Source organism: Mobula hypostoma, chromosome 14 (assembly GCF_963921235.1).
Source record: "Mobula hypostoma chromosome 14, sMobHyp1.1, whole genome shotgun sequence".
NCBI lineage: Eukaryota > Metazoa > Chordata > Chondrichthyes > Myliobatiformes > Myliobatidae > Mobula > Mobula hypostoma.
This window is the reverse complement of record NC_086110.1, coordinates 46,329,356-46,357,129: the sequence shown is the minus strand read 5'-3', so window position 1 is coordinate 46,357,129 and position 27,774 is coordinate 46,329,356. Positions and strand designations below refer to the sequence as shown.

At 40.1% G+C, this 27,774-nt stretch overlaps 1 protein-coding gene and 1 long non-coding RNA gene across 9 annotated transcripts in view; one reads left to right on the top strand and one right to left on the bottom strand.

Annotated features, from left to right (window-relative positions):
• Positions 1-27,774, top strand: part of LOC134356261 (E3 ubiquitin-protein ligase RNF166) — a 43,528-nt gene that overhangs the window by 715 nt on the left and 15,039 nt on the right. For both annotated transcript variants that reach the window (XM_063067066.1, XM_063067064.1), the window contains exons 2-3: positions 21,397-21,553; positions 25,759-25,871. In XM_063067066.1, the coding sequence (XP_062923136.1) occupies positions 21,397-21,553; positions 25,759-25,871 (270 nt within the window). The remainder of the gene's footprint in view (positions 1-21,396; positions 21,554-25,758; positions 25,872-27,774) is intronic.
• LOC134356262 (uncharacterized) overlaps positions 1,367-27,774 on the bottom strand; it is a 109,661-nt gene continuing 83,253 nt past the window's right edge. For 2 of the 7 annotated variants that reach the window (XR_010020312.1, XR_010020320.1), the window contains 2 exons: positions 13,863-14,004; positions 1,367-8,412 (listed from right to left, as the gene is read on the bottom strand). This is a non-coding gene — a long non-coding RNA (uncharacterized LOC134356262). Of the gene's footprint in view, positions 8,413-13,835; positions 14,005-22,118; positions 22,766-24,836; positions 25,322-27,774 lie in introns of those variants that run through there. The other 5 variants (XR_010020314.1, XR_010020317.1, XR_010020313.1 and 2 more) reach the window with 4 other exon arrangements.

The window sequence follows — 27,774 nt, the reverse complement described above, 5'->3', positions numbered from 1 at the left end:
ATCCGCAAACTTTGATACAAAATAAGGAATGATAGTTGCACGTTTCTGAAAACCTAATTAATTTACTGATGTGGAAAATAATTATAAATATATCTACATCCGTGATACATCGGAAGCCTTATTTTCTCTGCTGTTTTAATCCCAGCTGAGTGTTAAAGATCTAGCAGATTTTAACCGTTTCTCTATTTAATCAGATAATGCGTGTTCATGGCTCTGTACCATCCCAAGTTCGAAAGAACAGTGTTAAATAGTCTATGTGAAGTGCATTGGCAAATTGATGTGTTGATGAGTTCCAGGAATTGGTAGAGAGAGTGCTAATGAAATATTCAGTGATGACCAGTAGCCGGGAAACTGCAACTGTGGTACTTCGGAAAAGAGTGTGATTTAGTTCTAATTTGTTTGTTGGTGGGTTTGGTTGCTCAATGAAATCAGTTTTGTGACAGGACTACAGTGCAAAAGAAATAATATTCTTTACAAGAAATAAATAGAGCAAAAGGGGAATAATGAGGGAGTGTTCATGCATTCATGGACTGGTCAGAGGGGAAGAAGCTGTTCCTAAAATGTTGAGTGTGGGCCTTCAGGCTCCTGTACCACCTCCATTATGATAGTAATGAGAAAAGGGCATGTTTCAGTTGGTAATGGTCCTTAATGATGGATGTGACCTTCCTGAGGCACAGCCTCTTGAAGCTTGCCTCAGTAATGGGGAGGATTGTGCCTGGGATTAAGTGGCTGACTCACTTTTTCCACCGTTGACCCCTTATTGAGGACTGGTGTCTGTTCTTCCAACTTTCCCTTCCTGAAATTTGCAATCAGTTCCTCAGTCTTGTTGGTGTTGAGTGCAAGGTGGTTGTTTCGACACCAATCAACTAGTTAAACCAGATCTATCTCACTCCTCTGTGCTTCCTTGTCACCTGGGATTGGCAATATTTGCATTCCATTTCCCTTATTTCTCATTGGATGCTTTCTGACTGACTAAAATTAAACTTCTTGTTCCCCAGGTAATGCAGAATTGTGTAGATTTTCTCAATAAAATATGCACTTTGATTATGATTTGAAGTTCTTACTTGAGGATCATTTGAAATTTTTTTTTGCTCTCCTGGATGTTTTCAAGGAAGTTCCTGATATCTCTTGAGGATTGGAACAACCAATATCAGTCAATATTTTTGTGATTAAGTTTACTCATGGAGTGTATATTGACTTGAGTTTTCAGGCATTGAATAAAGAATTAACCCATCAACACAAAGTCTAGCCCATTTGCTATTGCACATAGATTTTTGAACCAATAGCTAATAATTTGATTGTTTTCACCATTCACACATTAATCACTAAAATACTTATTCACAAATAAATATTAGGAATCAATTTGATTTTCATTTATTATTTTTTTAGAATAACGTCGGTTGAATACATGTGGAACAGGTTCCCAGAGTAGTAAATCTATAATGAATCCAAACCAGTGAACACACTGTTGCACCAGTGCACACTTGCTCATAATGAAACAGGATTAATTAATAAATACAGTACGTGTGATGGACTCTCTAGGAAAAGTAAAAATGGGAGATTTTTTTCTTGAATTTTGAGTGACACCTCATAAAAATTAGACTCGAGATTAAATTATGCACAAAAGAGTAGTTTGGGAAATTGATTAAAGATGTATAATAAACAATGGCAAATCCGTGAACAGTAAAATATAGGGGCAGGAGTTTGCTGTTCTGCCCCCCCCCCAATCAAACCTACCAAGGTTGTGCCGCCAGTCAGTATGAAAAGAACAAGGATCATTACGTGTGAGTTTCACTTTGGAGTAGTGAGAGTCACAGAAAGAGCAAATCTCACTGCATCAGAGTTTCATTTGGGCCAGTAGTAAGAAGTGAGTTTTAAGTGGAGCAGCCATTGTGGGACCACCATTGCCAGACTGTACAGGGTTAGAGTGGGGAACCGAAACTTTGGCTTGAGGCAAGAAGGCACAGATACCAAAATCCCGGAGGCCTTTTTCGATAGGCTGCTGTGTACGTGGACCAGTGTAGGGGTCTGAGGCTTTGGCTTGAGAGGCTTCAGAGCAAGAAGACACAATCTTGTAGCAGGTAGGAGCAGGTAAGGTTTTTTAATAGTTGTTAACTAAAAAAGATACCAAATTGGGGCAGGATCAGATAACTTATTGTATCTGTATGACGTGGAAACTGGTAAACCTTACTGTGGTTCCCAGTGACCACAGCTGCAGCAAATGTTTGTTTATACAGAAAGATCAATACCCTTGAATGGAAAATTCTATCAAAAGTAATAGGTACAGCCTAGTCCATCGGGGTAAAGCCCTTCCCACCATTGAGCGCTGTTACAGGAAAGCAGCATCCATCATCGAGGACCCCCACCACCCAGGTTATGCTCTCTCTTAACTGCTGCCATCAGGAAGGTGGTACCAGAGCCTCAGGACTCTCAGTTCCAGGTTCAGGAACAGGCATTACCACTCAGCCGTCAGTCTCTTTGAACCAGTGGGGATAACTTCACACCCCATCACTCAACTGTTCCTACAACCTGTGGACTCACTTTCAAGGACTCTTGACCTTCTGTTCTTGATATTTATTGCTTATTTATTATTATTATTTCTTTCTTTTGTCTTTACACAGTTTGTTCTCTTTGCACATTGGTTGTTTGTCCGTCCTGTTGGGTGTGGTCGTACATCAATTCTATTATGTTTCTTGGCCACAAGAAAATGAATCACAGGGCTGGATGTGGTGGCATTTATGTACTTTAAACTCAGGCTCAAAATTGATGGCCTGGAATCTGAACTTCAAACACTGTGATGCATCAGGGAGGAGGTTGAGTTATCTGGACACTGTGTTTCAGGAGGCAGTCACACAAATTAGATGAACTGCTTCAATTCGATCTGTGGTTAGGGACAAGAGGGTGTGACTGAGTAAAGGTGGTGGGGTGGGGCTCCAGGAGGTAGTGCAGGAGAGGCCTCAGCCCGACAGGTTGGAGATTGCTGCCTCCTGTGAGAATGAGAGTGGGGGCAGTAGGAAGGATGGGCAACTGAACCGTGGCTCTGTGGTTCAAGAGGGGCAGAGGAGAAATGTAGTTGTAATTGGCGACAGTATAGTCGGGGGAATACGCACACTTCTCTATCACAAGGATTCACATTTCCAAAGGCTGTGTTGTCTGCTTGGTGCCTGAGTTGGGTCCTCTCATCTAACCTGCAGAGGAATCTGGAGTGGGAGGGGAAAGGATCCATTTATTGTGATCCATAAAAAGAATAAGGAATGAGATTTTGCTCAGGAAATTGAAGCAGCAAGGTACTAAATTAAAACACAGTACCACAAAGGTAATAATTTGTGGATTGTTGCCTAAGCTGTGTGCAAGTTGGCATGGGATTAATAAGATCAGAGAATTATACATGTGATTGAAAGATTGGTGTGGGAGAAATGGATTTGAATTCGTGGGACATTGGCACCATTATTATGGCAGTTCCAATGGGACGGACTATACCTGAACATTGCTGGGACCTGGGTCCTGGCAAATCACATAACTAGGACTCTAGACAAAGCTTTAAGCTAAATAGTAGGGTGGTAGCTTCAACAGCTCAGAAAAGTGTGGATAATGTAAAAGAAAGGAGAGTGCTGGAGAGGTCTCAAGAATAAAGAATAAGACAATAGGTTTAGAAAGGGATATATGAACTTAACTTCAGGTGACGTGACAAAACTGAGAAGGATGTTGTAGAGTACAGGACTGAAGGTGTTGAATGCACACAATGTTCTAAATAATGTAGATGATCTTGTAGCGCTGTTTGAACTGGGCATCGCGGAGTTGTGGTTGAAGGAAGATCCCTACTGGATGCTTGTCATCTCTAATGGGCAGACAGGTGGGCAAGGGAATAGGGAGGTTTCGTTGATAGAAAAGGCATGTAAAAAGGGCAATGTTATAATGGTTACAGGGGGTTTCAATATGCAGGTTAATTGGGAGAGTCAGGTTGGTGCTGGATCACAAGAGAAGGAATTTGTAGAATGCCTATGAGGTGGCTTTTTGGAGCAGTTTGTGCTTGACCCTGCTAAGGAAAAGGCAATTCAGGATTGGGAGTTGTGCACTGAACTGGATTTGATTAGAGCGCTTAAGGTAAAGAACCCTTGGTAGGTAGAGATCATATGATGGAATTCACCTTGCAGTTTGAGGATTGAAGCTAAAATTGAATGTATCATTATTACAGTTGAGTAAATAACAACAGAGGCATGAGAGAGGAGCTGGCCGAAGATGATTGTCAGGAGACTTTAGCAAGAATGACGTTAGAGCAGCAGTGGTTGGAGTTTCAGGGAGTAAGTCAGAAGATGCAGGAAGAAACAGCATTCCAAAGGAAGGATGAAGCAACTGTGGCTAACAATGGAAGTCAAAAGCACAAAATAATCTGCAGATGCTGGTGTCAAAGCAACACTCACAACACGCTGGAGGAACTCAGCAGGTCAGGCAGCATCCGTAGAAAAGATCGGTCGACGTTTCGGGCTGGAACCCTTCGTCCTGACGTGCTGCCTGAGCTGCTGAGTTCCTCCAGCGTGTTGTGAATGGAAGTCAAAGACAGTATTAAAGCAAAAGATAAGAAGCTAAAGGATTGGGGACATTTTAAAAACCAACAGAAGGCAATTAAAAGCAATACGGAGAGAAAATATGAAATATGAAGGTAAGGTAGCTAATAATATAAAAGTATTTTTCAGATATATAAAGAGCGAAAGGGAGGCAAGAGTGGACCGGATCACTGGAAAATGATGCTGGAGATAGTAATGGGGAGCAAAGAACTGGGAAACAAACTGAATAAGTGCAGTAGATTCTGGTTAATTGGGCACATCAGGGGCAATACATTTTGGCCCAATTAAGTTGCTGCCCCAATTAGCTGAAATTTCTTGAAAATAGGTGAAGTAGTGAAATTGTTTCATTTTCACTCACAGTCGTTTCTGGCAACTCCAAGCCTGAGTGCTTGAAACTGCAGTGAGCAAAACAGTTCTGAATTGTCTTACTGCTTATTTCTAGCCCACTATCAGTGACAAAAATCACCTTCCCCAGAAGTGGCATCGTATCCTAAATAAAAGATGGGAATCATGGCAATTTTCCCAATTGGTCTTTATTTTTTAAGAGTTGTTACAAATAATCTGTTGCCCCAATTAACCAGAATCCATTGTGTTTTGTGTCGGTCTTCATTGTGGAAGACACCAGTAGCATGCCAGAAATTTGAAAGCATCACGGGTCACTCCTTATTACTGAGGAGAAGGTGTTTGAGAAGCTGAAAGGTCTGCAGGTAGTCTCCTGGACTAGATGGACTCTGAACAGGAAGAGTAGATAAAGAGATTCGAAAATCAATAGATTCTGGAATGCTTCTGCAGGGCGGGAAAATCGCAAATGACACTCCAATCTGTAAGAAGGGAGGGAGGCAAAAGACCAGTTAGCCTGACCAGAGGTTGGCAAAATTTAGAGCCAATTATTAAGGATGTGGTTTCGGGGTACTTGGAGGCAAACATTAAAATAGACAGAAGTAAGCGTAGTTTTCTTAAGAGCCTATGGTATTACAAGAAAGATACTAGCATGGACAGAAGATCGACTACCTGCCAGAAGGTAAAGAGTGGGAATAAAAGGTTTTTTTCTGGTCGGCTGCTGGTGATCAGTAGTGTTCTGGAGTGATCTGTGTTGGTTCCACTACTTTTCATGTTATGTGTTAATGATCAGATGATGGAATAGGTGGCTTCGTGATCAAGTTTGCAGAAGATATAAAGATAGGTGAAGGAGCAGATAGCATTGAGGAAGCAAGGAGTCTGCAAAAGGATTTGGACAGATTAGGGGAATGGGCAAAAAAGTAGCAAACAGAATACAGTGTAGGGAAGTATATGGTCATGGACTTTGGTAGAAGGAATAAAGGTGTTGACTATTTTCCAAACAAGGAGTGAATTCAGAAATAGATGCAAAAGGGTCTTGGGATTCTTAGTACCGAACTCTCTAAGGATTATCTTGCAGATTGAGTCAGTAGTATTAAGGCAAATTCAATTATAGCATTCATTTCCATTAAATTAGGATATTAAAGTAAGGATGTAATGCTGAGGCTTTACAAGATATTGGTCAGGCCACATTTGCAAGCAGTCTTGAGCCTTGTTTGCATGAAAGGATGTGCTGCTGGCATTGGAGAGGGTCCAGAGGAGGTTACAAGAATGATCCCGGAAATGAAAGAGTTAATATATGAGGAGCGTTTGATGGCTCTGGGTCTGCACTTCTGAAGTTTAGAAGGCTGGGAGGTAGGGAAATCTCATTGAAGCCTACTGAATATTGAAAGGCTAAGTTAGAGTGGGTGTTACCAGTAATGGGGAGTGTAGGACCAGGGGGCACAGCTTCTGAATACAAGGACGTCCCTTTAGAACAGAGATGAGGAGGAATTTCTTTAGGCAGGATCTTTAGATGGTGAATCTGTGGAATTCGTTGCTGCAGGCTGCTGTGGCGATCAAGTATTGGGTATATTTAATGAGTTGATAAGTTCATAATTAGTCAGGGTCTCAAAGGCTGTGGGCAGAAGGCAGGAGAATGGAATGGATAAGGGAAACATATCAGCAATGATCGAATGGCAGAGCGGACTAGATGGGCCGAAAGGCCTAAATTCTTCTTCTGTGCCTTATGATCATGGGTGATTTTCCCCAGGCCTCAATTCTTCTGTGCCAGATGCATGTAGTACTCAATTCCCCAATCATGATATAAATCAATATAATGAATTTACTGAGTACAATGAAAAGTTTATCTTGGATACAGGCCATGCAGATTAATTGATTGTACAGTGCGTTGAGGTAGTACTAAGCAGAATAAAGTGTCTCAGCTACAGAGAAGGTGCAGTGCAGGTAGATGGTGAGTTCAAGAGTCCATCTTACTCTACCATCAATAGTCTTACAACAATGGAGTGAAAGCTAGCCTTGAGCAGCGTGGGACATGACTTCATGTTCTTTTGAGCAATTATTGAACCATTTGGAAATGAAATGTTTGTGTATAGGACAGTGCCCTGACAAACTCCTACGGTGATGGCCTGGATTTGGGATGATTGACCAGCAATCACAAACTACTTCCTTTGAATTTCAAGTTCAGCCATTTGAGTGATTTCCCTTTCAAGCTGATTGACTTCCATTTTACAGAGTGCTTGATACTATACTTAGTCAAATGGTGTCCTGTTATCAAGGACAGTTAATCTTGCCTCCCCTCTGCAATTCTCTGTGGGCCACGAACCATGTTAACGTCCAGACCTGGGTGGGCCTGGTGAAGCTAGCCATGAACGGGTTATGGGTGAGTAAGTGCTGCTTGATAGTACTGTCATCCACAGCTTTCATCACTACACTGATGATATAGAGCAGACAACTGGCAATTACCCAGATTTGTTTTGTCCTGCTTTTTGTGAACAGAACACATATTGTCAATTTTCCACATCATCAAGTAGATTAAATACAAATGTCGTAACAGTGCTGGAATAGCTTGGTTAGGGGAACAGCTAGACCTCAAGCACTGCTCTTCAGAACTGCAGCTGGGACTTTTTTTTGTTGTTCTTAACCTTTGCTGCGTCCAGTGCTCACAGCTGTTTCTTGATATCGTGGAGTGATTCAAATTGCAATCATGGAGGATCTTCTTGGAGTCTTCTCCTCCCAGCAGTTGTTTAGTGATGCACTACTATGCATGGCTGCATGTGGTGGAACTTTAGCTTTGATCTGATTACGAGTTAATGAATTATTTGAATTGATAATTTTGTTCCAGGGTTTGAAATAAAATGAATTCAGAAGCAATGGTGCATTAGTGTGAAGCTTACACAAGGTCATTTATACAGTACTCAGTGCAGCTCATCATGTGAATGGCAAAGTTCAAAGGTTCATTTTATCATCAAAACATGCATGTACAATGCAGCTCTAATATTCATCTTCTCCAGCTAGCCATGATATACAGAAAAACTATGGGAGCCATTGAAAGAAAAAACATCAACCCTCCCCCCATGCACTAAAAAGAAACAAAATTCACAAGCCTCAAACTCTCCCCACCCCCTCCTGCCACAAAAAACTAATAGTGCCCACGCAGAAAATGGCAGCTAGAGCATCAAACCCCAGACACCCCACCCTCTCCCTCACACAAAAAACTAATGGGTCGCCCGAACAGAAAATGGCAGCAGGAACAACAAATCCCAAACCCATCAGGTGTTGCAGGTGAAACTCCATCACCATGCTGAATGAGTTAGACCATCATCACTGTGTTTTAGGCAGGACTCAGAGCTAGATCATAGATTTTCATATTGGGAGACTTGAGAGTTTTCCACAGAACTTCAAGTTTGTCCAGGTTGTTTCCCTGTCGTAGAAGTAAGGTTTAGTGATGGAGGTGCCATTATATTGTTCAGAACAAAGTGTGAGGTCGTGCTCCATAGAAGTTGGAAATCTGTAATAAAAACAAAGAGCTGAGAATGCACAGTGGGTTTTTCAGGACTTGAGGATTGCTGGCCAATTACCCTACTGACCCATACATCTTTGGAATGTGGGAGAAAACCGGAGAAAACTCACACATACACTAGGAAAATGGCTTCTACAAATTTCACAGAACTAATTTTTATTTCATATTCCAGACTTTTTGGTAGTGATTTGCGAATTCCGTAAAAGTGAATTTCCATTACTCAAACTGACACAATGCAAGGGTGGCCTGTATTAGATTTAGAAATTAATTAGTTATTGAGCTAATGATATGCAAATACTCATGAAATGGTTATCATGATATGATCAAGTTCAATACAATGGTTTTGAAAAAGAAATGTGAGTAAATTATTGGGATTCCAGATTTATTCATAGTTGACTTCTGTGCAATTGGCAATGCTGTTGACGTGAATCCGACAAAATCTGTTAATGGGTAAACAACAGAAGCTATGTGGGAGAAATTCACAAAAACAATTATAGTTTGTTCCAAGATCAATTTATATTTTAAGGTGATTTTTAAAACTATTTTTAAAAAATGTCTGGCTGATATAAGGGTATAACACTAAAATAAAGAGTACAAAAGAAAGCAAAATTTCCCACCAATCCTAGTGACTGAAGGAGATGCACTCGGTAGCAAAAAGCAACGAAATTGTATGAGCCAAGAGTATGAAAAGAAACGTGGAAGAGATCTAAAGTCAATGCAAGTATTTTCATATTTTTCTTGAGGAGAAGATAATCAGGAATACATAGGCCTTAAACTCAGAATGGTGATCTTGTAAGTCTAAATATGGAAACAATAGACTGGATGAATAATTGCTTTTAGTTAACACTTACATTAAATGACAAGGGAGCCATGTCCCCAACCACAAGTGGTATTGCGTTCTCTCAGTGACTATGTAGATTTCTTCCCACATACCAAACAATTACTACTAGACTAAAAGACTGCTCTGAATTACAGACATTCCACCCTGCAAAAACTGATTTCAGGGAGGTAGCACCATCAATTTGCGGGAGACTCCTGGAACTTCTGGGAAAGGTGGGATGTCTGCAATAGAGTAGCTCCTTAGCAGCTAGCCAGCTAGTTTAAATAACGTTAGCTACGCTAATGAATGAATGACACCTGTTAAACTCACCTCAACATGTCTTTTACAGTCTTAACCCACCATGGGCAATAGAAAAGTCACTGATGTAAACAGTGCAGTGAGCAGCACTGTCATTATTTTTGACCCCTATTAGGCAGGGGTGCACTTTGGGGTAGTCTGGGGAGATGTACATTTTATTTTTTTTTGGAACACTCTGCCATGGTGCGCTCTCGCTCTCGTGGTCACTCGTGCACTCTCTTGCGCTCTCGCTCTCTCCTGTAGTCACGCTCGCTTGCTTTCTCTCACTGGCTCTCAAAAAATTGATTTCCATAATATTGTATATAATTTCCAGGCATCAGGGAGCCACTATTAATATGCGGGAGACTCCCGGAACTTCCGGGAGAGATGGGATGTCTGGAATTACCCCTTAGTACAGGCAGGTTTGCAGGGTTATGCAGAATGCTCGGCTGGAGCTGGAATTGATCTGATTTGCTTTTATGGTCTTCTGGGTTATAAGTGAGTAAGTAACAACAATGAGGAGTAACAAATGCCCTTGACCAGCTGTTTTCAATCCCCAATTATAATGAAATTAGCTAACAACAATGCAGATATCCTGTTATTTTCCGAAGATTACTTAATTTGGAACCAGTCTTTTCATTAGAAATTTATGCATTTCACTTTACTACTTAACAATCTTGAATGAGAAGCCAAGAGGTTGCATAAGATCTATTATTGCAAAATTACTTGTTTCGAATTCAAGAGTCACCAAACATCTTGAAATGATCTGAAAGAGCCAGCATGGATTTGTAAACTGGATCAGCTGGGCCTGTTGAACCTGATTAATTTCTTAAGCAATATCTATATATACTCCCTATGAACTACTCATTTAAAACAAAGATCTTATGTTAAACATTTAATTAAGTCACTCATAATTGACTGCAATCTAAAATGAAAGCCCAGGGAAATAAAGGCTAAATGTTGATCCAGTTAAGAAATTGGCTGAATAGTGAAACGCAGAGGAGGGATAATGTGCCATTGCCCAATTTGGTCAGAGTAATTATTGTTGCGACACTAGAATGTGTACTGGGCTCATAACCAGATGCTATAACAATTTGTATGACTAGATGGAGGTTTTGTAATCTGTGGTGTACTGAAAGCGACGGTGGTTTTCACAGTCAGCGTCAGACTTTTATAAGTGACCACTGACCTATGGGAAATGTCCACATTTCATTGTCTTGTCACGTGCCCCTTTGCTTGCGAGGCAATATTGTACAGTGGAAAGAGTTTGAGGTTGGCAGGGGACTTTTGTTTGGTGTGTATTAAATGCAAGGCCTTTTATCTTCTTTGGTGACTGAGTAGACTTGGAGCTCAGCCTCTGAGCATGCAAATATACAAATTTCTGTCTATTATGAAATTGGAGTAATGTTTTTCTAGAGTGGGAGTGATGTAAATTGAACAGGTTACCCCATGCTAGCTTGTTGGAAGTGAGCCGCAGCATTGTAACAAGAAAAATTGTGAAAATTTCAGGACTATGATATAATCTTGTTGATATCCGTTGGTGCTGAGATTTCTGTGTTGTGTATCCTTAGATTAAGTTCATAGTTTGCAATTCATAAATGGGGAGGGCATTTTAAACTTGTAAGTTATTGTGCTTAGGAACCTGGGATATTGGTGCTGAAGTGGGAATGTGGTGTATTCTTAATTCGAGAGTCTGCAGGTGGTGGAATCTGGAATTAAAAACTAAATTGCTGGATGAACAGTATGTCTTGACCCAAAATATCAGCTAACATTTAACCTTCACTACCGCTTGACCCACTGAATTCTTCCAGCAGTTTCTTTTTTATTAATAACCTATTCAAACATATATCTACAGACCTACTGAAGAAAATAGGTGTGCTGCAGTTCGAGTATCTGCGGCAATTTATCAATATATTCGCAAATTTCGTACTTTTAGAAATAAAACAAGCTGTATAAGAAACGAATAATTTATGATGGTGCATTCCTCTGACCCAAGCACAGTACATCCCAGCCAGTGAGGTATTTGTGAATAGTAATTGCAAATGTAACGTAGAAAAATGGAGAAGCAAAATGGAGGTCATTGATCTCAAAGTCAAACCAGTGTCTGCTCTCTAATCTGTAATTTGTCATTCAGCCTAATCACTCCTTCATTTCATTTGTTGAATCTGACTAAACTTGCTCTCTAATTCAGGTTGATTTGCCTTGGTATGACATTTATATTTGTTCCCTCAAATACAAAGGGTGCAGTCATAGAGTCCTACAACATGGCTCAACAGATCCACGCTGACTAAGGTACCCATTTGGCCCATATCCCTGTACTAAAGCTTTCCTGTCTAAAGTCATATCTGTTATTTTTCAGACGTTTAAGTTGATGTATCTGCCTTAACTACTTCCTGATGGTGGCTCATTCCAGTGACAATCTCTGAGTGGAAATAGTGTCCCTCGGGTTCCTGTTAAATCTCTCCCCTTTCACCATAAACCTATGCCCTTTAGTTATTGATATCCCCAACACTGGGCGGGAGGAACTGTGCACATTGACCCTATCTACTACGTCCCTCATAATTTTATACACCTCTACAAGATCTCACTCCTCATTCTACTACTTAATAACATTTAAGACTGAGAGACTATCTATTATTTCATGTTAAATTCCCAGTTAAACCTACTTTCAGCTTACCCCCTCATAAATAAACAAAATTCATCCCGTGCCTCTCCATACTCATTGAGATGCAGCACATATCTATTTTCAGTTTCATTTGTTTTCAGACTTTCCACATTTGATTCTGTACAGCGAGAGCTCAGGGAAACCAGCATCAAATTCCCTGTATGTGTCCACATACTTGGCGATAATAAAGGATTCTGATTCTGATTCTGATTTGAATTCATCTAATTAGGTTCCAAAAACGTTGAAAGCACCTACCGCCATGTTCAAGGATGACTTCTGTTCTGCTGTTCTACTACTGTTGAACAATCTGCTCAGCACAAGAAGACTAGTCTCCCTTCCAGGGACTCTGTCTACACTTCCAGTGCCTTCATAAAGCAGCTAACATGATCAAAGACCCAACCGTCCATGGACATTCTCTCTTTTCTCCCCTCCTACCAGGCAGAAATTACAAAAGCCTTGAAAGCATATAACACCAAATTCAAGGCAGCTTCTATCCCACTGTTTTAAGACTATTGAATGGTCCCCTTGTACGATTAGATGGGCTTTTGACTTCATAATCAATGTATTATAACCTTGCACTGTATTGCATACCTGCACTGCTCTTCTTTCTAACTAGCAATCTATTCTGCACACATTTACTGGTTTCCCTCATACTCCCTTGACATTATTGATGTGATGAAGTGATCTGTATAGGCGGCATGCAAAACTAAGTTTTTCCACTCTACCTTGGTATGTGTGACAATACTAAACCAATCTGCCAAGTTAATTTGCTCCAGTGCAAAAGGTCCCAACCTGTTCAACCTCTCTCCATAACTTCCATAACCTCCATAACATCATTTGTGAGAACATCCTCACAAATCTCTGCACACTTTCCATCTTAATGGCATGTTTCCTATAGCATGGTGATCAAACCAAACACTTATGTTCCAAATGTTGCCTCTCAAACATCCTTTTTAACTGTAATATAACATCACAACTTCTTAATTTAATGTCGTGACTGAAATCCAGCGTGTCAAAAATTACCTTCATCATCCTGCCTACCTGTGACACCATTTTCAAGGAATCACGTAGGACTTCTAGGTTCCTCTACTCCACAACACTTCCCAGGGCCCTAACATTTATTATGAACATATTGTGTAGCCTTGAACATAAACAATGTATGATTAATCAGATCTGGATTATGTCAAGTAGTATCCAGCCACTATGAAAATTGCCATCTACTCCAGTATCATCAAGAATAAAGATGTCCCTGACTTTTATTTCTCCATGATATCAAATCTACAAACCATTTCCTCACCAATTCTGTTCACAGACATCTCTGGCAAACTCTTTATATCATTTAGGATTGAGACCATCTGCCTCCATTGCTTCATTCATTTCATGTTAGATTTCAGGTTGAACCTGCCTTCAGCTTATCCTGTCTGGCATATAATTCCACAACATTTCCCCGCATGCCATTCAATGCTTATTGAGTGCCATCACATGATCCCTGTAAGACATTAAGCTACTGACTGCCCAGTCTTCTTTCTGGACCCTACACAGGCTGATCCAGTAAAAATTTTATCTCTTCATTTATTGTCCCCACTTGCTTCCAAATTAACTGTCATCATCACCCTTCTCAAAAATTACCTCAAATTTCTGTCCCAGTAAATTTACCGTGCTAGCTTCCTTGTTCTTTCTTCAAAGTTCATTGCAGTGTTTCAATTCACCTTGAATTTCATGTCCATTTCTTCTGACCTTCTGTATTTGAATTCATCCTGTTGGGTTTCCATCTTGTTCTATTGCCGAACAGGCATAACTAAAACAGAAAAAGAAACACTTTCGGCATTCTTTGACATATTTGGCAAAACCTCCATCCTTGTGCTGTGTTGTTCTGTTGTCCAGACCGGTGGAATTGCCCTATTTCTGGCACACTGCTGCTTCCGATGTTGATAATTGGTGGTATAGCTAGAATTTACAAGGACCATTTCCACCTGTAAGCCCCTAACACGGTCTCTCAACTGATCCAGTAAAACTGCTTTGCAATATGAGTAGTTTAATATTCAGTCTTGGATTTTTTTTATTTCAACAGCAGAAACCCTCCCTACTGATCTCTCCCATGGTACTTTTCCTTGTAAGCGGAACAAGTGCCATACCTGCCCCTATACCTCCTGCCTCACTATCATTCAGGGCTCTAAGCAGTCTTTCTAGGTGAGGAGACACTTCACCTGTGAGTCTGTTGGGGTAATCAACTGTATCCGGTGCTCCCGGTGTGACCTCCTGTATATCGGTAAGATCTGGCAGCTATGCTCTGTCTGCTGGGAAAAGTGGGATCTCCCGGTGGCCACCCACTACAATTCTACTTCCCATTCCTATTCCGGCACGTCAGTCTATGGCCTACTGTACTGCTGTGATGAGGCCACACTCAGATTTGGGGAGTTAACACCTTGTATTCCATCTGGGTAGCTTCCAACCTGATGGGATAAACATTGATTTCTTGATAATTGCCCCCCCACCATTCCCCATTCCTGTTTCCCTCTTCCACCTCTTCTCCTTACCTGCCCATCGTCCCCCTCTGGTGCTCCTTTCCCTTCCCTTTCTTCCATGGTCTTCAACCCTCTCCTATCAGATTACCCCTTCCCCAGCTCTTTACTTCACCCCTCCCCTGACCAGTTTCACCTATCACCTACCACTTTGTACTTCCTCCTCCTCTCTCGCACCTTCTTGCTCTAACTTCTTGTCCTCTTTTTCCAGTCCTGATGAAGATTCTCAGCCTGAAAAGTTGATTGTTTACTCTTTTCCATAGATGCTGCCTGGCCTGCTGAGTTCCTCCAGCATTTTGTGTGTGTTGCTTGGATTTCCAGCATTTGCAGATTTTTCTCGTCTTTGGCTATCTGGCTTAGTTTTTCTCCACCATTATGACAGTACAGCTTTGCGCTAAGCGTCTACACTTGTGCTTCCCCAATAAGTTTTTTAAAAAAATTATAACCATTTAATTCATTGTATTTTTGATTGTAAGAAATTTTGAACTTGGTTGGAACAGCAGGAAACAATTGTAAAATGGGTTTTGATAAAAGAGTAAAAGTGATAAAATGACTGTCTGATGCACAGATCATGACCTGTTTGAAGTGAGATTGGAGGTCACGTCTGAGCCTTGGAATTGCACTCTGACAGTGAATCATTGTTTCCAGGGCCAAGAAGATAAATTAGTGAAGTGGAGAAAAAGTAAGTATGACAGAGCTAACTTGGTAAAGGTTTCAAAATTAGTATGCTGTGTGTGTTGGATAACATTGCTTAGAATTACCCTGACCAATTTTTAACACTTAATTAACAACATGAAATATTACTTGGTCATTTATAGCATTGAAATCTAAGGAACCTTGCTATCTGAAAATTGACGGGTATGTTTCCTGTAATAAAGCACTAAGTGTGCACTGTATTTCACCAGCTGTTGTGCACCCTAGGAGGTAATGAAATCATGAGAAGCGTTGTTGACATGTGTTGCTTTTTATACTTGGTGTTCCTCCTTAACGGTGAGGGTTACAAGAATATTTGATTGAGAAGAGGACTAGGCTCAGCCATATCCAAACCTCACGTCAGTGGCAGCAAAAGATATCGGAGATCAATTGGGTCTAAGACATGTGACACAACCTAGAGGCTAGAAATTGATTCTACTGCTATCATCAATAAAAGTCATTCTGAAATAGTTGATCAAGATTTTGGCCATCTCTCCAACTCTCTTACAAAGACTTAGTTTTTTTTTTCCTTTCCCTTCATTGTGTATCACTTTAATTATTCTGTAAAAAGGTAAAATAACATTGCTGCTCTGGGGGATGAACTGAATAAGTATTTTGCATCAGCAGAGGATTGAAAAATTGGAAATATCACTCCACTCTTTAAGCAGGGAGGGAGGCAGAAGAAAGGAAATCAAGGCCAGTTAGCCTGGCCTGTGTGGTTGTGAAGATGTTGGAATCAATCGTTAAAGGATGTGGTTTCAGGGTACTTGTAAACACATGATAAAATGGGCCAAAGACAGCATGGTTTCCTGAAGAGAAAATCTTGCCTGACAAATCTGTTGGGATTCTTTTGAGGAATAATAAGCAGGGTAGACAAAGAAGAATTGGTTGATGTTGTGTACTTGGATTTTCAAAAGACCTTTGTCAAGGTGCCAGACATGAAGCTGTTTAGCAAGATAAGAGTCCGCAGTATTACAGGAAGCACACTAGCATGGATAGAGCAGTGGCTGATTGGCAGGAGGCAAAGAGTGGGAATAAGGGAGTCTTTTCTGGCTGGCTGCTGGTGACTAGTGGTGTTCTGCAGGGGTCGGTGCTGGGACAGTTTATTTTTATGTTGTATGTCAATGATTTGGATGATGGAATTTAGCTTTGTGGTCAAGTTTGCAAACAATATGAAGATGCTGGAGCGGCAGGTGGTGTTGAGGAAGCAGGAAGGCTGCAGAAGGACTTGGGTGAGGAGCATAGGCAAAGTAGTGGCAGATGGGATACAGAGTTGGGAAATATACCCACTAATGCACTTGGTAGAAGGAATAAAAGTGTACACTATTTAATAAATGGGGAGAAAATTTTAAAAATCTGAGCTGCAAAGAAACTTGGAAATTCACATGCAGGTTACCCTAAAGGCTAACTTGCAGGTTGAGTTAGTAGTGAGGAAGACAAATACAATGTTGGCGTTTATTTGGAGAGGACTAGAATATAAAAGTAAGGATGTAATGCTGAGGCTTGGAGTATTGTGAGCAGTTTTGAGCCCCTTATCTAAGAAATGATGTGCTGACATTGGACAGCGTTCAACAGAGGACCATGAAAGTTATTCTAGGATTGGAAGGTTTATTGTGTGAAGAGCATTATATTTGCTCTGGGCCTGAACTTGCTGGAATTTAAAAGAATGAGGTGGGGGGATCTTATTGAAAACTATCGAATATTGAAAGGCCTGGATAGAGTGGATGTTGGGAGGATGATTCCTTTAGCAGGAGAGTGTAGGACCAAAGGGCATAACCTCAATAGAAGGGCATCCATTTAGAATGATGGTAAGGAAGAATTTCTTTAGTGAGAGGGTGGTGAATTTATGGAATTTGTTGCCACAGGTGGAGATTGATAGATTTTTGGTAAGTCAGGACGTGAATGGTTATGGAGAGACGGCAGGGGAATGGGGTTGAGAAGGAAATGGCAGAACAGACTCGATGGGCTGAATGGCTTAATGTCCAATGTCTTATGGTCTGATATTTTTGGATTGTATTTTTAAGTAGTAGTTTTCTGAACAAGGCCTCCACTGTTAAAAAGGGATCGTTCTAGAAATTACTGCACTGCAGTTATTGGCCTCAATGACTAATCGTTTTTTCTTTTTGTACTGCTGAATCCTATAACTTTGGGATGCAATAAGCATCTGTTGTGTAAATACCAGAGAGAACTCAGATCAGCAGTATATTTCTTGCCAATGAAGGCAGTGAACACAGTGTGAACTTGATCAGCCTTTTATTTTAAGGTATAAATTGATTTCTGTAGGTTTTACATTGTGAGATATGCTACTTACTAAAACAAAATGTTTTTCCACTGGGTTTTAATTACCTTGTTTGCTGTGAAGATTTTTTTTGGCTTCATGGAAACCCAAAAGCATTCTCCTTGATCAGCATTGTCAAATCTGGACATGAGTAAGACTTTGGATGAATATAAACAAGACAATGCACAAGGAAGCTGCCAAAGAAAAAAATGCAGGGATATCAATTTTGATAGAAAAATGGCAAGGTAGTTATTTTTTAAATGGTGAGAGGTTGAGAAATCTTGATTTTAAGAAGGTCTAGATATAAGTGAATCACTGGAAATTAATGTGCAGAAATAGTGAGCAGTTAGAAGACAAATGGAGTTAATTGTAAGTGGATTTGAGTACTAGAGAAATCGTGTTCCAATGATAAAGGTGCAGCTGTGTCAGGAATTTTGTGTACAGATTGGTTCTCTCCACACATGGAAAGATGCACTGGAGAGAGAGAGGGCAATTGAGGCAAAGGTTCGCCAAATTGTTTCCTGGGATGGAGGGTTTATCATGAGTCATATGAAGTAAAGTGTACTATATTCTCTTGCGTTGAGAAGTGGTTCCAGGGAAACAAACATATTTTGAGGTTATAAAGATGATGTTTGACATAATGAGGCGTCTAGAACCAGACATCATAATCTCAAAATAGGGTCGGCCATTCATGGCAAAGGAGAATACATTTCAATATCCAGAGGATAGTGTATTTTTGGAATTCATTCCACAACAGGGTCGTGGAAGCTTATTTTCCAAATCTGAGGCAAATCAATAGATATAATAGCTATTACTATTTATTATTTATGGTGCAACTGTAACGAAAACCAATTTCCCCCGGGATCAATAAAGTATGACTATGACTATAATGGTTGCTGCAGGAAAGCACCACCAAGATAAAAGAATACCAGCCTCAAAGATATCATTGTGGAAAGCAGTATGCTAAAGCCCACTCTTTCCTCTGTGATCAAATTATTTTAAAAGACATAGAAAAAGCCTTAAGTGGCTCCGTCTATTAGCAGCTTTTTTTTCCAGCTGCTAAAGCTAAAAGTGCTGTATACAATTGAAAGAATGACTCTTAAGTCTCATGACAACCCAGCATTGTTTCATAGCAAACAAATTCAGCCATTTCTCAGGTCATAGTAGATCATTGACATGCCTGCATGCCCAAGATACAATAAGTAGAGAAGCAACAAATAGTCTGGCTCCTTATAGTTCTTGAATCACCCATTTTCATGCAGGTTATTGATTGATAATGTGTGATGTATCAAAATTATACCTGCTTTTTTCACTGATTTATCTTTTGTACAGTGCTGGTGGAAACATCTCTAATTGGTGTATTTCAGAGAAAGAATATTCAGACATTCACCCATTTTATTAGTCATCTGTAATAGTCTCTTTCGGGGCATGTATTCATTGGCAAATCAAGATCTGGCCATCAGTCTGTAAATTTGAATTCAGGAATCCCAGTGGTTCTGGATGGTACACCATTGCTCAACTGTTTTCTTTTTTCCCTTTGAATGTCAAAGAGTTCAAAATATTGGCAGTGGACTATTTTTTTAAACTTGAAATTATTTTGCTAAAGTATATTACCTCTTCATTGAATCTCTGTTAATGAATGTATGTTCATTTGTATGGTGTACCTAGACATAGAGTAGCCGGCTAATGGTTCAAGGTGAGTGGTCCAGGTTCAGATCCAGCTGGCTGCATGCACGCTTTCCATCTGTGTTGGGCTAGCAACTCAGCCTTGTGAAAAAAAGACAAAAACGCTAAGGAAACAGCAAGGTTGCCACCTGATGCACCACAAATCGTGGAAAGCAACAGAGGCAGCACTGTCACCTTGATGTTACCACACTGTAAGAGGTGTCCTTTTTTGTTTGAATACTACATGACATCACGCCATTGCCCAAAGAGCGAAAAGAGGGCATAAAGGAATAAAATGATCTGGTTGAGTGGTGTCATAACAATCTCGCCCTAAACATCAGCAAGAACAAGGAGTTGATTGTGGACCTCAGGAAGGGAAAGTCAGTAGAACGTGCACCAGTCCTCATTTAGTGCTCACTGGTGGAAAGGTTAGTACCTTCAAGTTTCTGAGCGTTAACATCTCAGAAGGTCTAGCCTGTGCCCAATATATTGATGCAGTTATAAAGAAGGCATGTCAGCAGTTCTAAACTATAGGAGTTTGAGAACATATTTGGTATGTCACCAAAAACTCTAGCAAATTTCTACAGATGTAATACAGAGAGTATTCTGATTGATCGCGTCACTGCCTGGTATGGAGGCTCTAATGTGCAGGATTAAAAGAGGGTGTAGACGCAGCCAATTCCATCATGGGGACAACCCACCCCACCATCTTAATGATGGATGCCACCTTCCTAGCAGTGCCTTGAGAAAGTGGCATTCAACCAGGGCATACTCTCTTCTTGTTATTACCATCAGGGAAGAGGTAGTGAATCATGAAAATCTACAGTCAATGATTGAGAAACAGCTTCTTCCCCTCCATTGAGTTTCTAAATAGTCCATGAACACTACTTCATTATTTCTTCCTTTTTGCACTGTTGATTTTGTAATTTTATGCCTTGCATTGTATTGCTGCCACAAAGCAACAATTTTAATGTCATTATACAACTGCAATAATAAACCTGATTCTAGTACTGGTTCAAGTGAAAGAAGTGTTGGCCAATATTTATCCCTTGACAAATATTACCCAGATTGTCTGGGTGTTTCCTTCTTGCCATTTATGAGATCTTGCTGTAATCTTTGTGCTTACAATGATTAGTTTTACTTCAAAAGCATTTTACTGTCTTTAAAGCAAGTTAGGTTGTTCTTAGATTAAGAATATTACTTAATATGCAGCTAATTGGGGCACATGAGACCAGTATATTTAGGCTCAATTAAGCAGCTGTCCTGGTTTCATGGAAATAGTTAAAAAGGTATTTAAAAAAAGGTCAAACTATTGTTTAACTGAGTAACAAATTATATATTTAAGAAGTACAGAACAAATTAGAACACTACCCATACTATGACTGAACTATAAAACTATACATTAGTTGTAGTTATTGATGGAGGAATTCATCCAGTGTGTGGTGTCATGTTCTTTTGATTGACTGTAAATGAATAAAATCAGCGCAGGCACTCCAGTGCAGATAATGTACTGCCTTCATTGCCTTCCTTTATGAAGCAGTGTCGTAAGGGTCTGAATTTTTTAAGGTCAAATAAAAAAATAAAATGATCAAAAATCCCTGCTTTTTGAATCAGCATCCGTCAGCCCAAATGGATAAATAACACAAGCACATGCAGCTGACACTATTTTAAAAGCTGTTTGCTCAGAGCGCACTGTAGCATCCATTGCCACACAAGCACACAAAACTGACACTATTTAAAAACTGTTCAGAAACCCTCTTTTGTCCCAATTAAGTGGCAAAGTGTCCCAAATAAACAAAGGGGACATAAGATATTTTCTGTTAGTTTTTGTGCTTTGAGTAAGCGGCAGATTCTTTGGCATGATGATCCTCTTGGTAGTGTGCAACAATGTTGTAAAGGGCTTTGGACATGCAACTTATCATAGTAACGTGCTGGTTAAGTACTTGGGTTTTATCCAGCTGGAGCTTGCTGTTTTCTTTGAGGAATGAGTACCTTGTAAACTGCTTACTAACAATGACCTATTGTCTTTCAGGTTCTGTGGAGAATGTTTGCAACCCTGCCTCCAAGTTGTGTCACCTCTGTGCCCTCTGTGCCGTATGCCCTTTGACCCAAAAAAAGTAGAAAAGGCCTCTAACGTGGAAAAACAGCTGTCTTCGTATAAGGCGCCCTGTCGAGGATGCAATAAAAAGGTATGCTGAAAGAAAGCATTTAACTAACTACAAAAAAAATTGTTTGAAAGAAATTTTATTTGGAAAACGAATTGACCATTCGTATCTGGTCAGTGCGGTGTACATTCGTAAAATGGTGTACACCTCTGTGCAGTACAGCATGTAACTCAAATCTGCTTAATGGTTTTAGGAATTGTGCACTGTGTATGCCATTTTTTTGGCAATGCATTAAATGACAGTATACTTTTTGCTGGAGGGAATTTTGGGAATCGGTAAAGTGTTCATTTTCTAGATCTGTAGTCACATATAATTATCTACACTAGTTCGATGTGGCATAGTATTGTAAGATAGCAGCTTCCAATAATATGCCATATTTTTACAGTCTGTGAAAATTTTTAGCATTAGAATTTTATTCAGAATTAGATGCCTAGTTCAATTATTATTTATTGTCATTTTTAGATGCTTGTAAAGTTTACAAATTTTTCTGGTTAGGTCTTAGTCTCCATGCATTTATAGAGCATCAATAGCTCAAAGTACTAAGCGATAGATATGCCATATTCTATATTGTAGACCTCAGGAAGGGGAAGTCAGTAGAATGTGCACCAGTCCTCACTTAGAGCATATTAATGCAAAGAAATAATTTGTCTACTTTTCCAATAAGATGGTGACGTGCTCAATGCCCCGGTCTCTTAGGGTCCAAACAAAGGTGTAATTGTCTGTCCCTTATGTCTTTTTTATGATCACAAGACACTTGCGGGTATTAAGAACACCAAGCACTGAAGATGTGCCTCATTCACGGGCTGCTCAATAGCGGTGGAGCTGGACTTGTTGCACATTATGTTGCAGCCTGCTTCAGCCACCTGGATGTCAGAGGTGGTGTGTGGTCCAACAAATGATTGTTTAGGACATTCTTATTGTGATCGCGAGACCCTCTTGGACATTGGTACTGTGTTCTGCTGTGAGTCCAATTCACTGGTTCAGTGGCTAGACTGACGACGATGGAGTTGTGTGGACCAGGCCCTCATGCCTCAGGGTCGCCTGTTGCAGCTGCCAGGGAAGAAGACGCAGAAGCTTGCTGTGTGCTGTTGGATTACGTGCTTGATTGGGGGCTGGCTTCTCGTGTCAGGGCTGCTCTCCAGTGTTAGCTCAGTGGAAGTCAGGCTGGATTGTGTTTGTCTGCGGCTGCATTTGCAGGAGATAAGGAAATGCGGGCTTGTTCATCCGGCATTGTGGCTGCAGGACAACATGCATCATCAATCAACAGGCCATTACACTCAGACTTTTGCAAAATTATTATTTTTAATATTTCAGTTTTTTTTTGTAACTGCATGTTTTTCTGCTATCATAATTATATGTGCTGTAGTGTATGTACTGTGTGCTGTGTTGGACTGTTTGTTCTGTGTTTTGCAAATTGGCCAGAGGAACACTTTTGCTTGGCTGTATTCAAGTGTATGGTTGAATAGCAATTAAACTTGAACGTGAATGTCATGCTCCTCAAGGTGCATTTCTCATGTTGGTTCAAAATTGTGGCGGAAAGACACCATCTCTGACAATGCATCACTCCCTTATTTTACATTGAAGTGTGAATCCAGATTTTTAAGCATGACACTTTGGCGTGCACCTTGAACCTATTGACTTCTGACTGTGAAGCAGTCCGCTAAACCACGGGCAAGAAAGAGGAGGATTTATCAGGGAGTTGAGTTGGAAGGAGAAGGAAAATGGGTATTAAGGAATGGAGCAAAATGATCAGAGATGAACAAGTATGATCAAGATCATGTTAAGATGGGTAAGATTGGAGTATTTGGTGAGAGCCACTCTGATTTGGATAGGGTACATGGTGGAAAACATAGTTGGGTATGGCAACATCAATACAGACAAGATTCTTGTCTTCACTGATTCAATTTCATGAGACAGTCTGCCTTGGATTTGTACCATCTTCTGATCAATGATCTGTGTATTTCACCTTAACTATGAATGCATTTTGCTGTGGATGTGAAGGTTATCACAGCATGAAGCTTTCAGATATCTCGTGAATGGCATAGAAAGCTGCAGATATCTTTCTCGTGTGACAGACAGCGATGCACGGTTAGGTTGTTTATTTATGTAGAGACACAGTGTGGCCCAACGAGCCTGTTTCACCCAATTACACCCATGTGACAAATTAGTCTATTATCCTGTACATTTTTGGAATGTAGGAGGAAACCAGAGCACCCAGAGGAAACCCACGTGGTCAGGAGGAGAATGTACAAGCTTCTTACGGGCAGTAGCAGGAACTGAACCCAGCTCGCTGGCGATGTGGTAGTATGCCAACTTCTATGCTACCTTGTCAATACATAATTTTTTTCTAAAGAAAGGAGATATCAGTCTGATTGGGATATAGAGTCTTCATCACTTGATCAGTTTCATGTTTTTCATTGAAGAGCTTAATTTTCACGTCATACCTGACCAACATTCCCTCTGAGGTGTTTACCGTGCACACATCTTTTGCTATTATCGCACAAAGGAATTGCACAAAGAATTTGTGTCGTAAGGATGGGCTTTAGGATCCAGGGAGCTCCGGAACCGCCACGCGCAGCTGCTGCTAAATCTGCACTATTTCCGTTCCATTGACAGATGCTGCTAATGCATTAAGATTAGTGAACTGATAATTCTCAAATTATGTTTATTTCCCTCTGCAAATTTATGGTTACACTGACTTACTCCTGACTCAGGACTCAGCAGCAGCTACAGGTGGCGGTTCCTTAGCTCCCCTGCGTCCTAAAGTCTATCAGGACGCAAATCCTTTGTGCGCTGGTAGCAAAAGATGTGTGTGTGTGTACCTTGGAGGGGACACTGTACCTGATCCCAGAAATTTTAACATGTGCACCAGACTATTATCTAGAAAGCAAACATAATGCTTTCATGACATAAAGTTTCATAATGCATATATCCTTCTAAATAGTAGGTGGAAGTGTGGAAAGTTAAGACAACCAGGTGGCCAGTGTTGGAGGGAGTTTACTTAGAATTATAGTTATGAAGGCAGAGCTTTAGTCAATAAACAATAGTCTAATGTAGATGTCTTTACTGCCCAATTGCTCCAGAGTTAAGTGTTGGGTCAGGGAGATTATGTCTGCCATAGATCTGTTTCAATGGTAAGCAAATTGTAGTGAGAATTTGGGAAAATTATTTTTAAAAATTGTATTTAACCTTCTGTGGTGTACTGGCATGATATTATTTGCCACTTTCCCTATTATCCTTTTTCTTGTTTTGCATTAAGCATGTTTTGCAGCTTTTTCATTGTGTTAAGTTTGACATGGTATAATTATAGACTTAAAAAGAAGACATTTACAATTTCTGTACAATTTATTTGCTGCTTCTAGTAAGTAATAGCCAAATGGTTCCAGAGGTTCTGGTGTGCTCAAAAAATGTGACATTTTAGCAAGCTGAGGTATACAGTACTGTGCAAAAATCTTGGGTACATGTAAAAAAAAATCCGTAAAGCAAAGATGCTTTCAAAAATAATGAAATGAGAAGTTTCTAAATATCAATAAAATTTCTGTAAAGAGCAGTAAACATTAAAAAAAAACTAGATCAAGTTAATATTTAATGTAACCACTCTTTGCCTTTAAAACTACTTCAGTTCTCTTGGGTACAGTATCATGCAGTTTTATAAGAGAAGTTTTTCAAGCATCTTGGAGAACTTGCCACAGTTCTTCTGCAGACTTTGGCTATCTCACTTGCTTCCATCTCTCCATGTAATCCCAGATTGCCTTGATGATGTTGAGATCAGGGCTCTGGAGGCTGTGCCATCTGAAACAATATAAAAAAAACCTGGGGTGCCAAAGACTTTTGTACAATACTGCGCGTCTTTCACCATTTAAAAATTCAGTGATTTTTTTCTTTTTTTTCAGGTGTTGAAAGTGGTGGGGAAAAATGTTAAATTGTATGTTTTTAGTATAGTTTTGTAAGAACTATTCCCCGGCTGCTAGTGATGATGCACTCTGTTCTGTTGGGGAAGAATGGGTCATATGAGCGGTCATGGTGTTCAGAAGAGGTTGAATTTTAATGAAGGGCTGCATTTGAAGATCCAGACCATGTAACAGTGATCACTTGCTATCTAAGCTAAGCAAAAGATTTAAACAAAATTGAAACAAGAATAATTGTGTTTGCCTGACATTGATGTGGAAATAAGTATGCAGCTATCCAGTTTCTACCTGACATAAGCAACTTTCACGATACTGCACTAGGTGACTCTGGTGAAGATGCGGTCTCATATATCTTCCTGCAGCAAAGTTCAAGAGCAGATGGACAACTGTCCAAAGTTTGTACCTGTTGTTCCAACCTCACAGCCCATTCCCAGGTAAGAAATCTCTGTTGCAATTGCAACATTGCCTCTTCTAAACAGGCTCATGGAAATAACTCATTGTTAAAGAGCTCAACAAAATTTATAATCGGTTTCATAGAAACATAGAAAATAGGTGCAGGAGTAGGCCATTCGGCCCTTTGAGCCTGCACCGCCATTTATTATGATCATGGCTGATCATCCAACTCAGAACCCCGCCCCAGCCTTCCCTCCATACCCCCTGACCCCCGTAGCCACAAGGGCCATATCTAACTCCCTCTTAAATATAGCCAATGAACTGGCCTCAACTGTTTCCTGTGGCAGAGAATTCCACAGATTCACCACTCTCTGTGTGAAGAAGTTTTTCCTAATCTCGGTCCTAAAAGGCTTCCCCTTTATCCTCAAACTGTGGCATTTCAGCTACCAGAGTGACTGTTGTCATTTGCAGAGTATGGTTACATCCGTGCTGAGTATTTGGAGAAGGAGTTAACTATATTGTATAAACCATTCTGGTGCACACTTCACTTGTTTAAAACTATTTTTTGAAATTCTGAAGAGAAAAATAAATAAAAACAAAATCACAAACACGAGGAAATCTGCAGATGCTGGAATTGCTTAAAAACAAAATCAGATGGAGATTTTGTTAAGTGTTTAAGATAGGCAAATACTATCAAAATAAAGAAATGGGGGAGTTCTTTCCAATGCAATGAAGAAATTTATATTACAGGATATGGAAATTGCCTAATAACTCAATAGGAAGGGCAGAGCACGTGCATGTGTGCTGGCAGTTGGAAGAATTTCATAATTGCAAAGGGACTTCTAAACAAGGATCAGGATTTTGAATTCTTTTATGTGTGGAGGTGCAGACACAATGGAGTTGGTAAATAAAAAGGCAATAAAGTGGAATTTTTGCAAACTAGTGTGATTATAAAGATTTGTGCCTTTTCTATTTCTGAAAGTGGTAATGTAGATATCTGAACAGCGTGTGCATTGGGATTAATCAGTTTTAGAGTGAGCAGATCACTGAGATTCATGGCATAGAGGGTTTATTCAGTGAAATTCCTTTTGCCAGCCATTGGTCTCTAGTTTACTTATGATACATGACTATTGAAATGTCTTCTGAAATGTGATGATACTCTGCTACCCTTTCTAAGGCAGTAATCTTCTGACATTTTCTTTGCAACAACACCCTTTCTTCCCTACCCTTCTTTGGCCCTTTGGATAAAGAAGGGTTCTTTGTTCTCCCTGGTTATTGACCTATGTTACAGGATGAATGTTATGTTTATTAATAATAAGGATAATTTTGTGGTGTGTAAAGTCACACATACTTGAAGCCTGTTATTCTTCATTTGTTGTTATCTTTATTTTCTGCTCTGTATTTGTCCCTCTTTTCCTAATTAGGACATTAAAAAGGACCTCTTGGCCTGCTACAGTCCAAAAGCAATTATCCTTGACCCCTGCAAACTTGTTGGGCATGTAATCAAATGTGCATATACAAGTTACTGGGAGAAGGATTTAAGAGCATTTGGAAAACCATGGTCTAATTTGGGAGAACCAGCATGACTTTGTTCAGGGCAGGTTGTGTCTTACCAACATGACTGAGTTTTTTGACAAGGTGATGAGTGTGAATGATGTAGATAGAGTCGTGGATGGTGTCGACATGGATTTTAGTAAGGTGTTTGAAAAGATACCTCATGGGAGGTTCAACCAGAAGATTAAGATGCATGGGATCTATAGTGAATCAGCTATTTTGATACAGAACTGGCTTGCCCTTAGTAAACAGAGGGTGGTGGTCAAGGGGATTTATTCTAGCTGGAGGTTTGTCATTATTGGTGTTTTGCAGGAACCTTGTATTGCGATCTCTGCTATTTGTGATGTATATAAATGACCTGCATGAAAATGTAGATGGGTGGGTTATTAT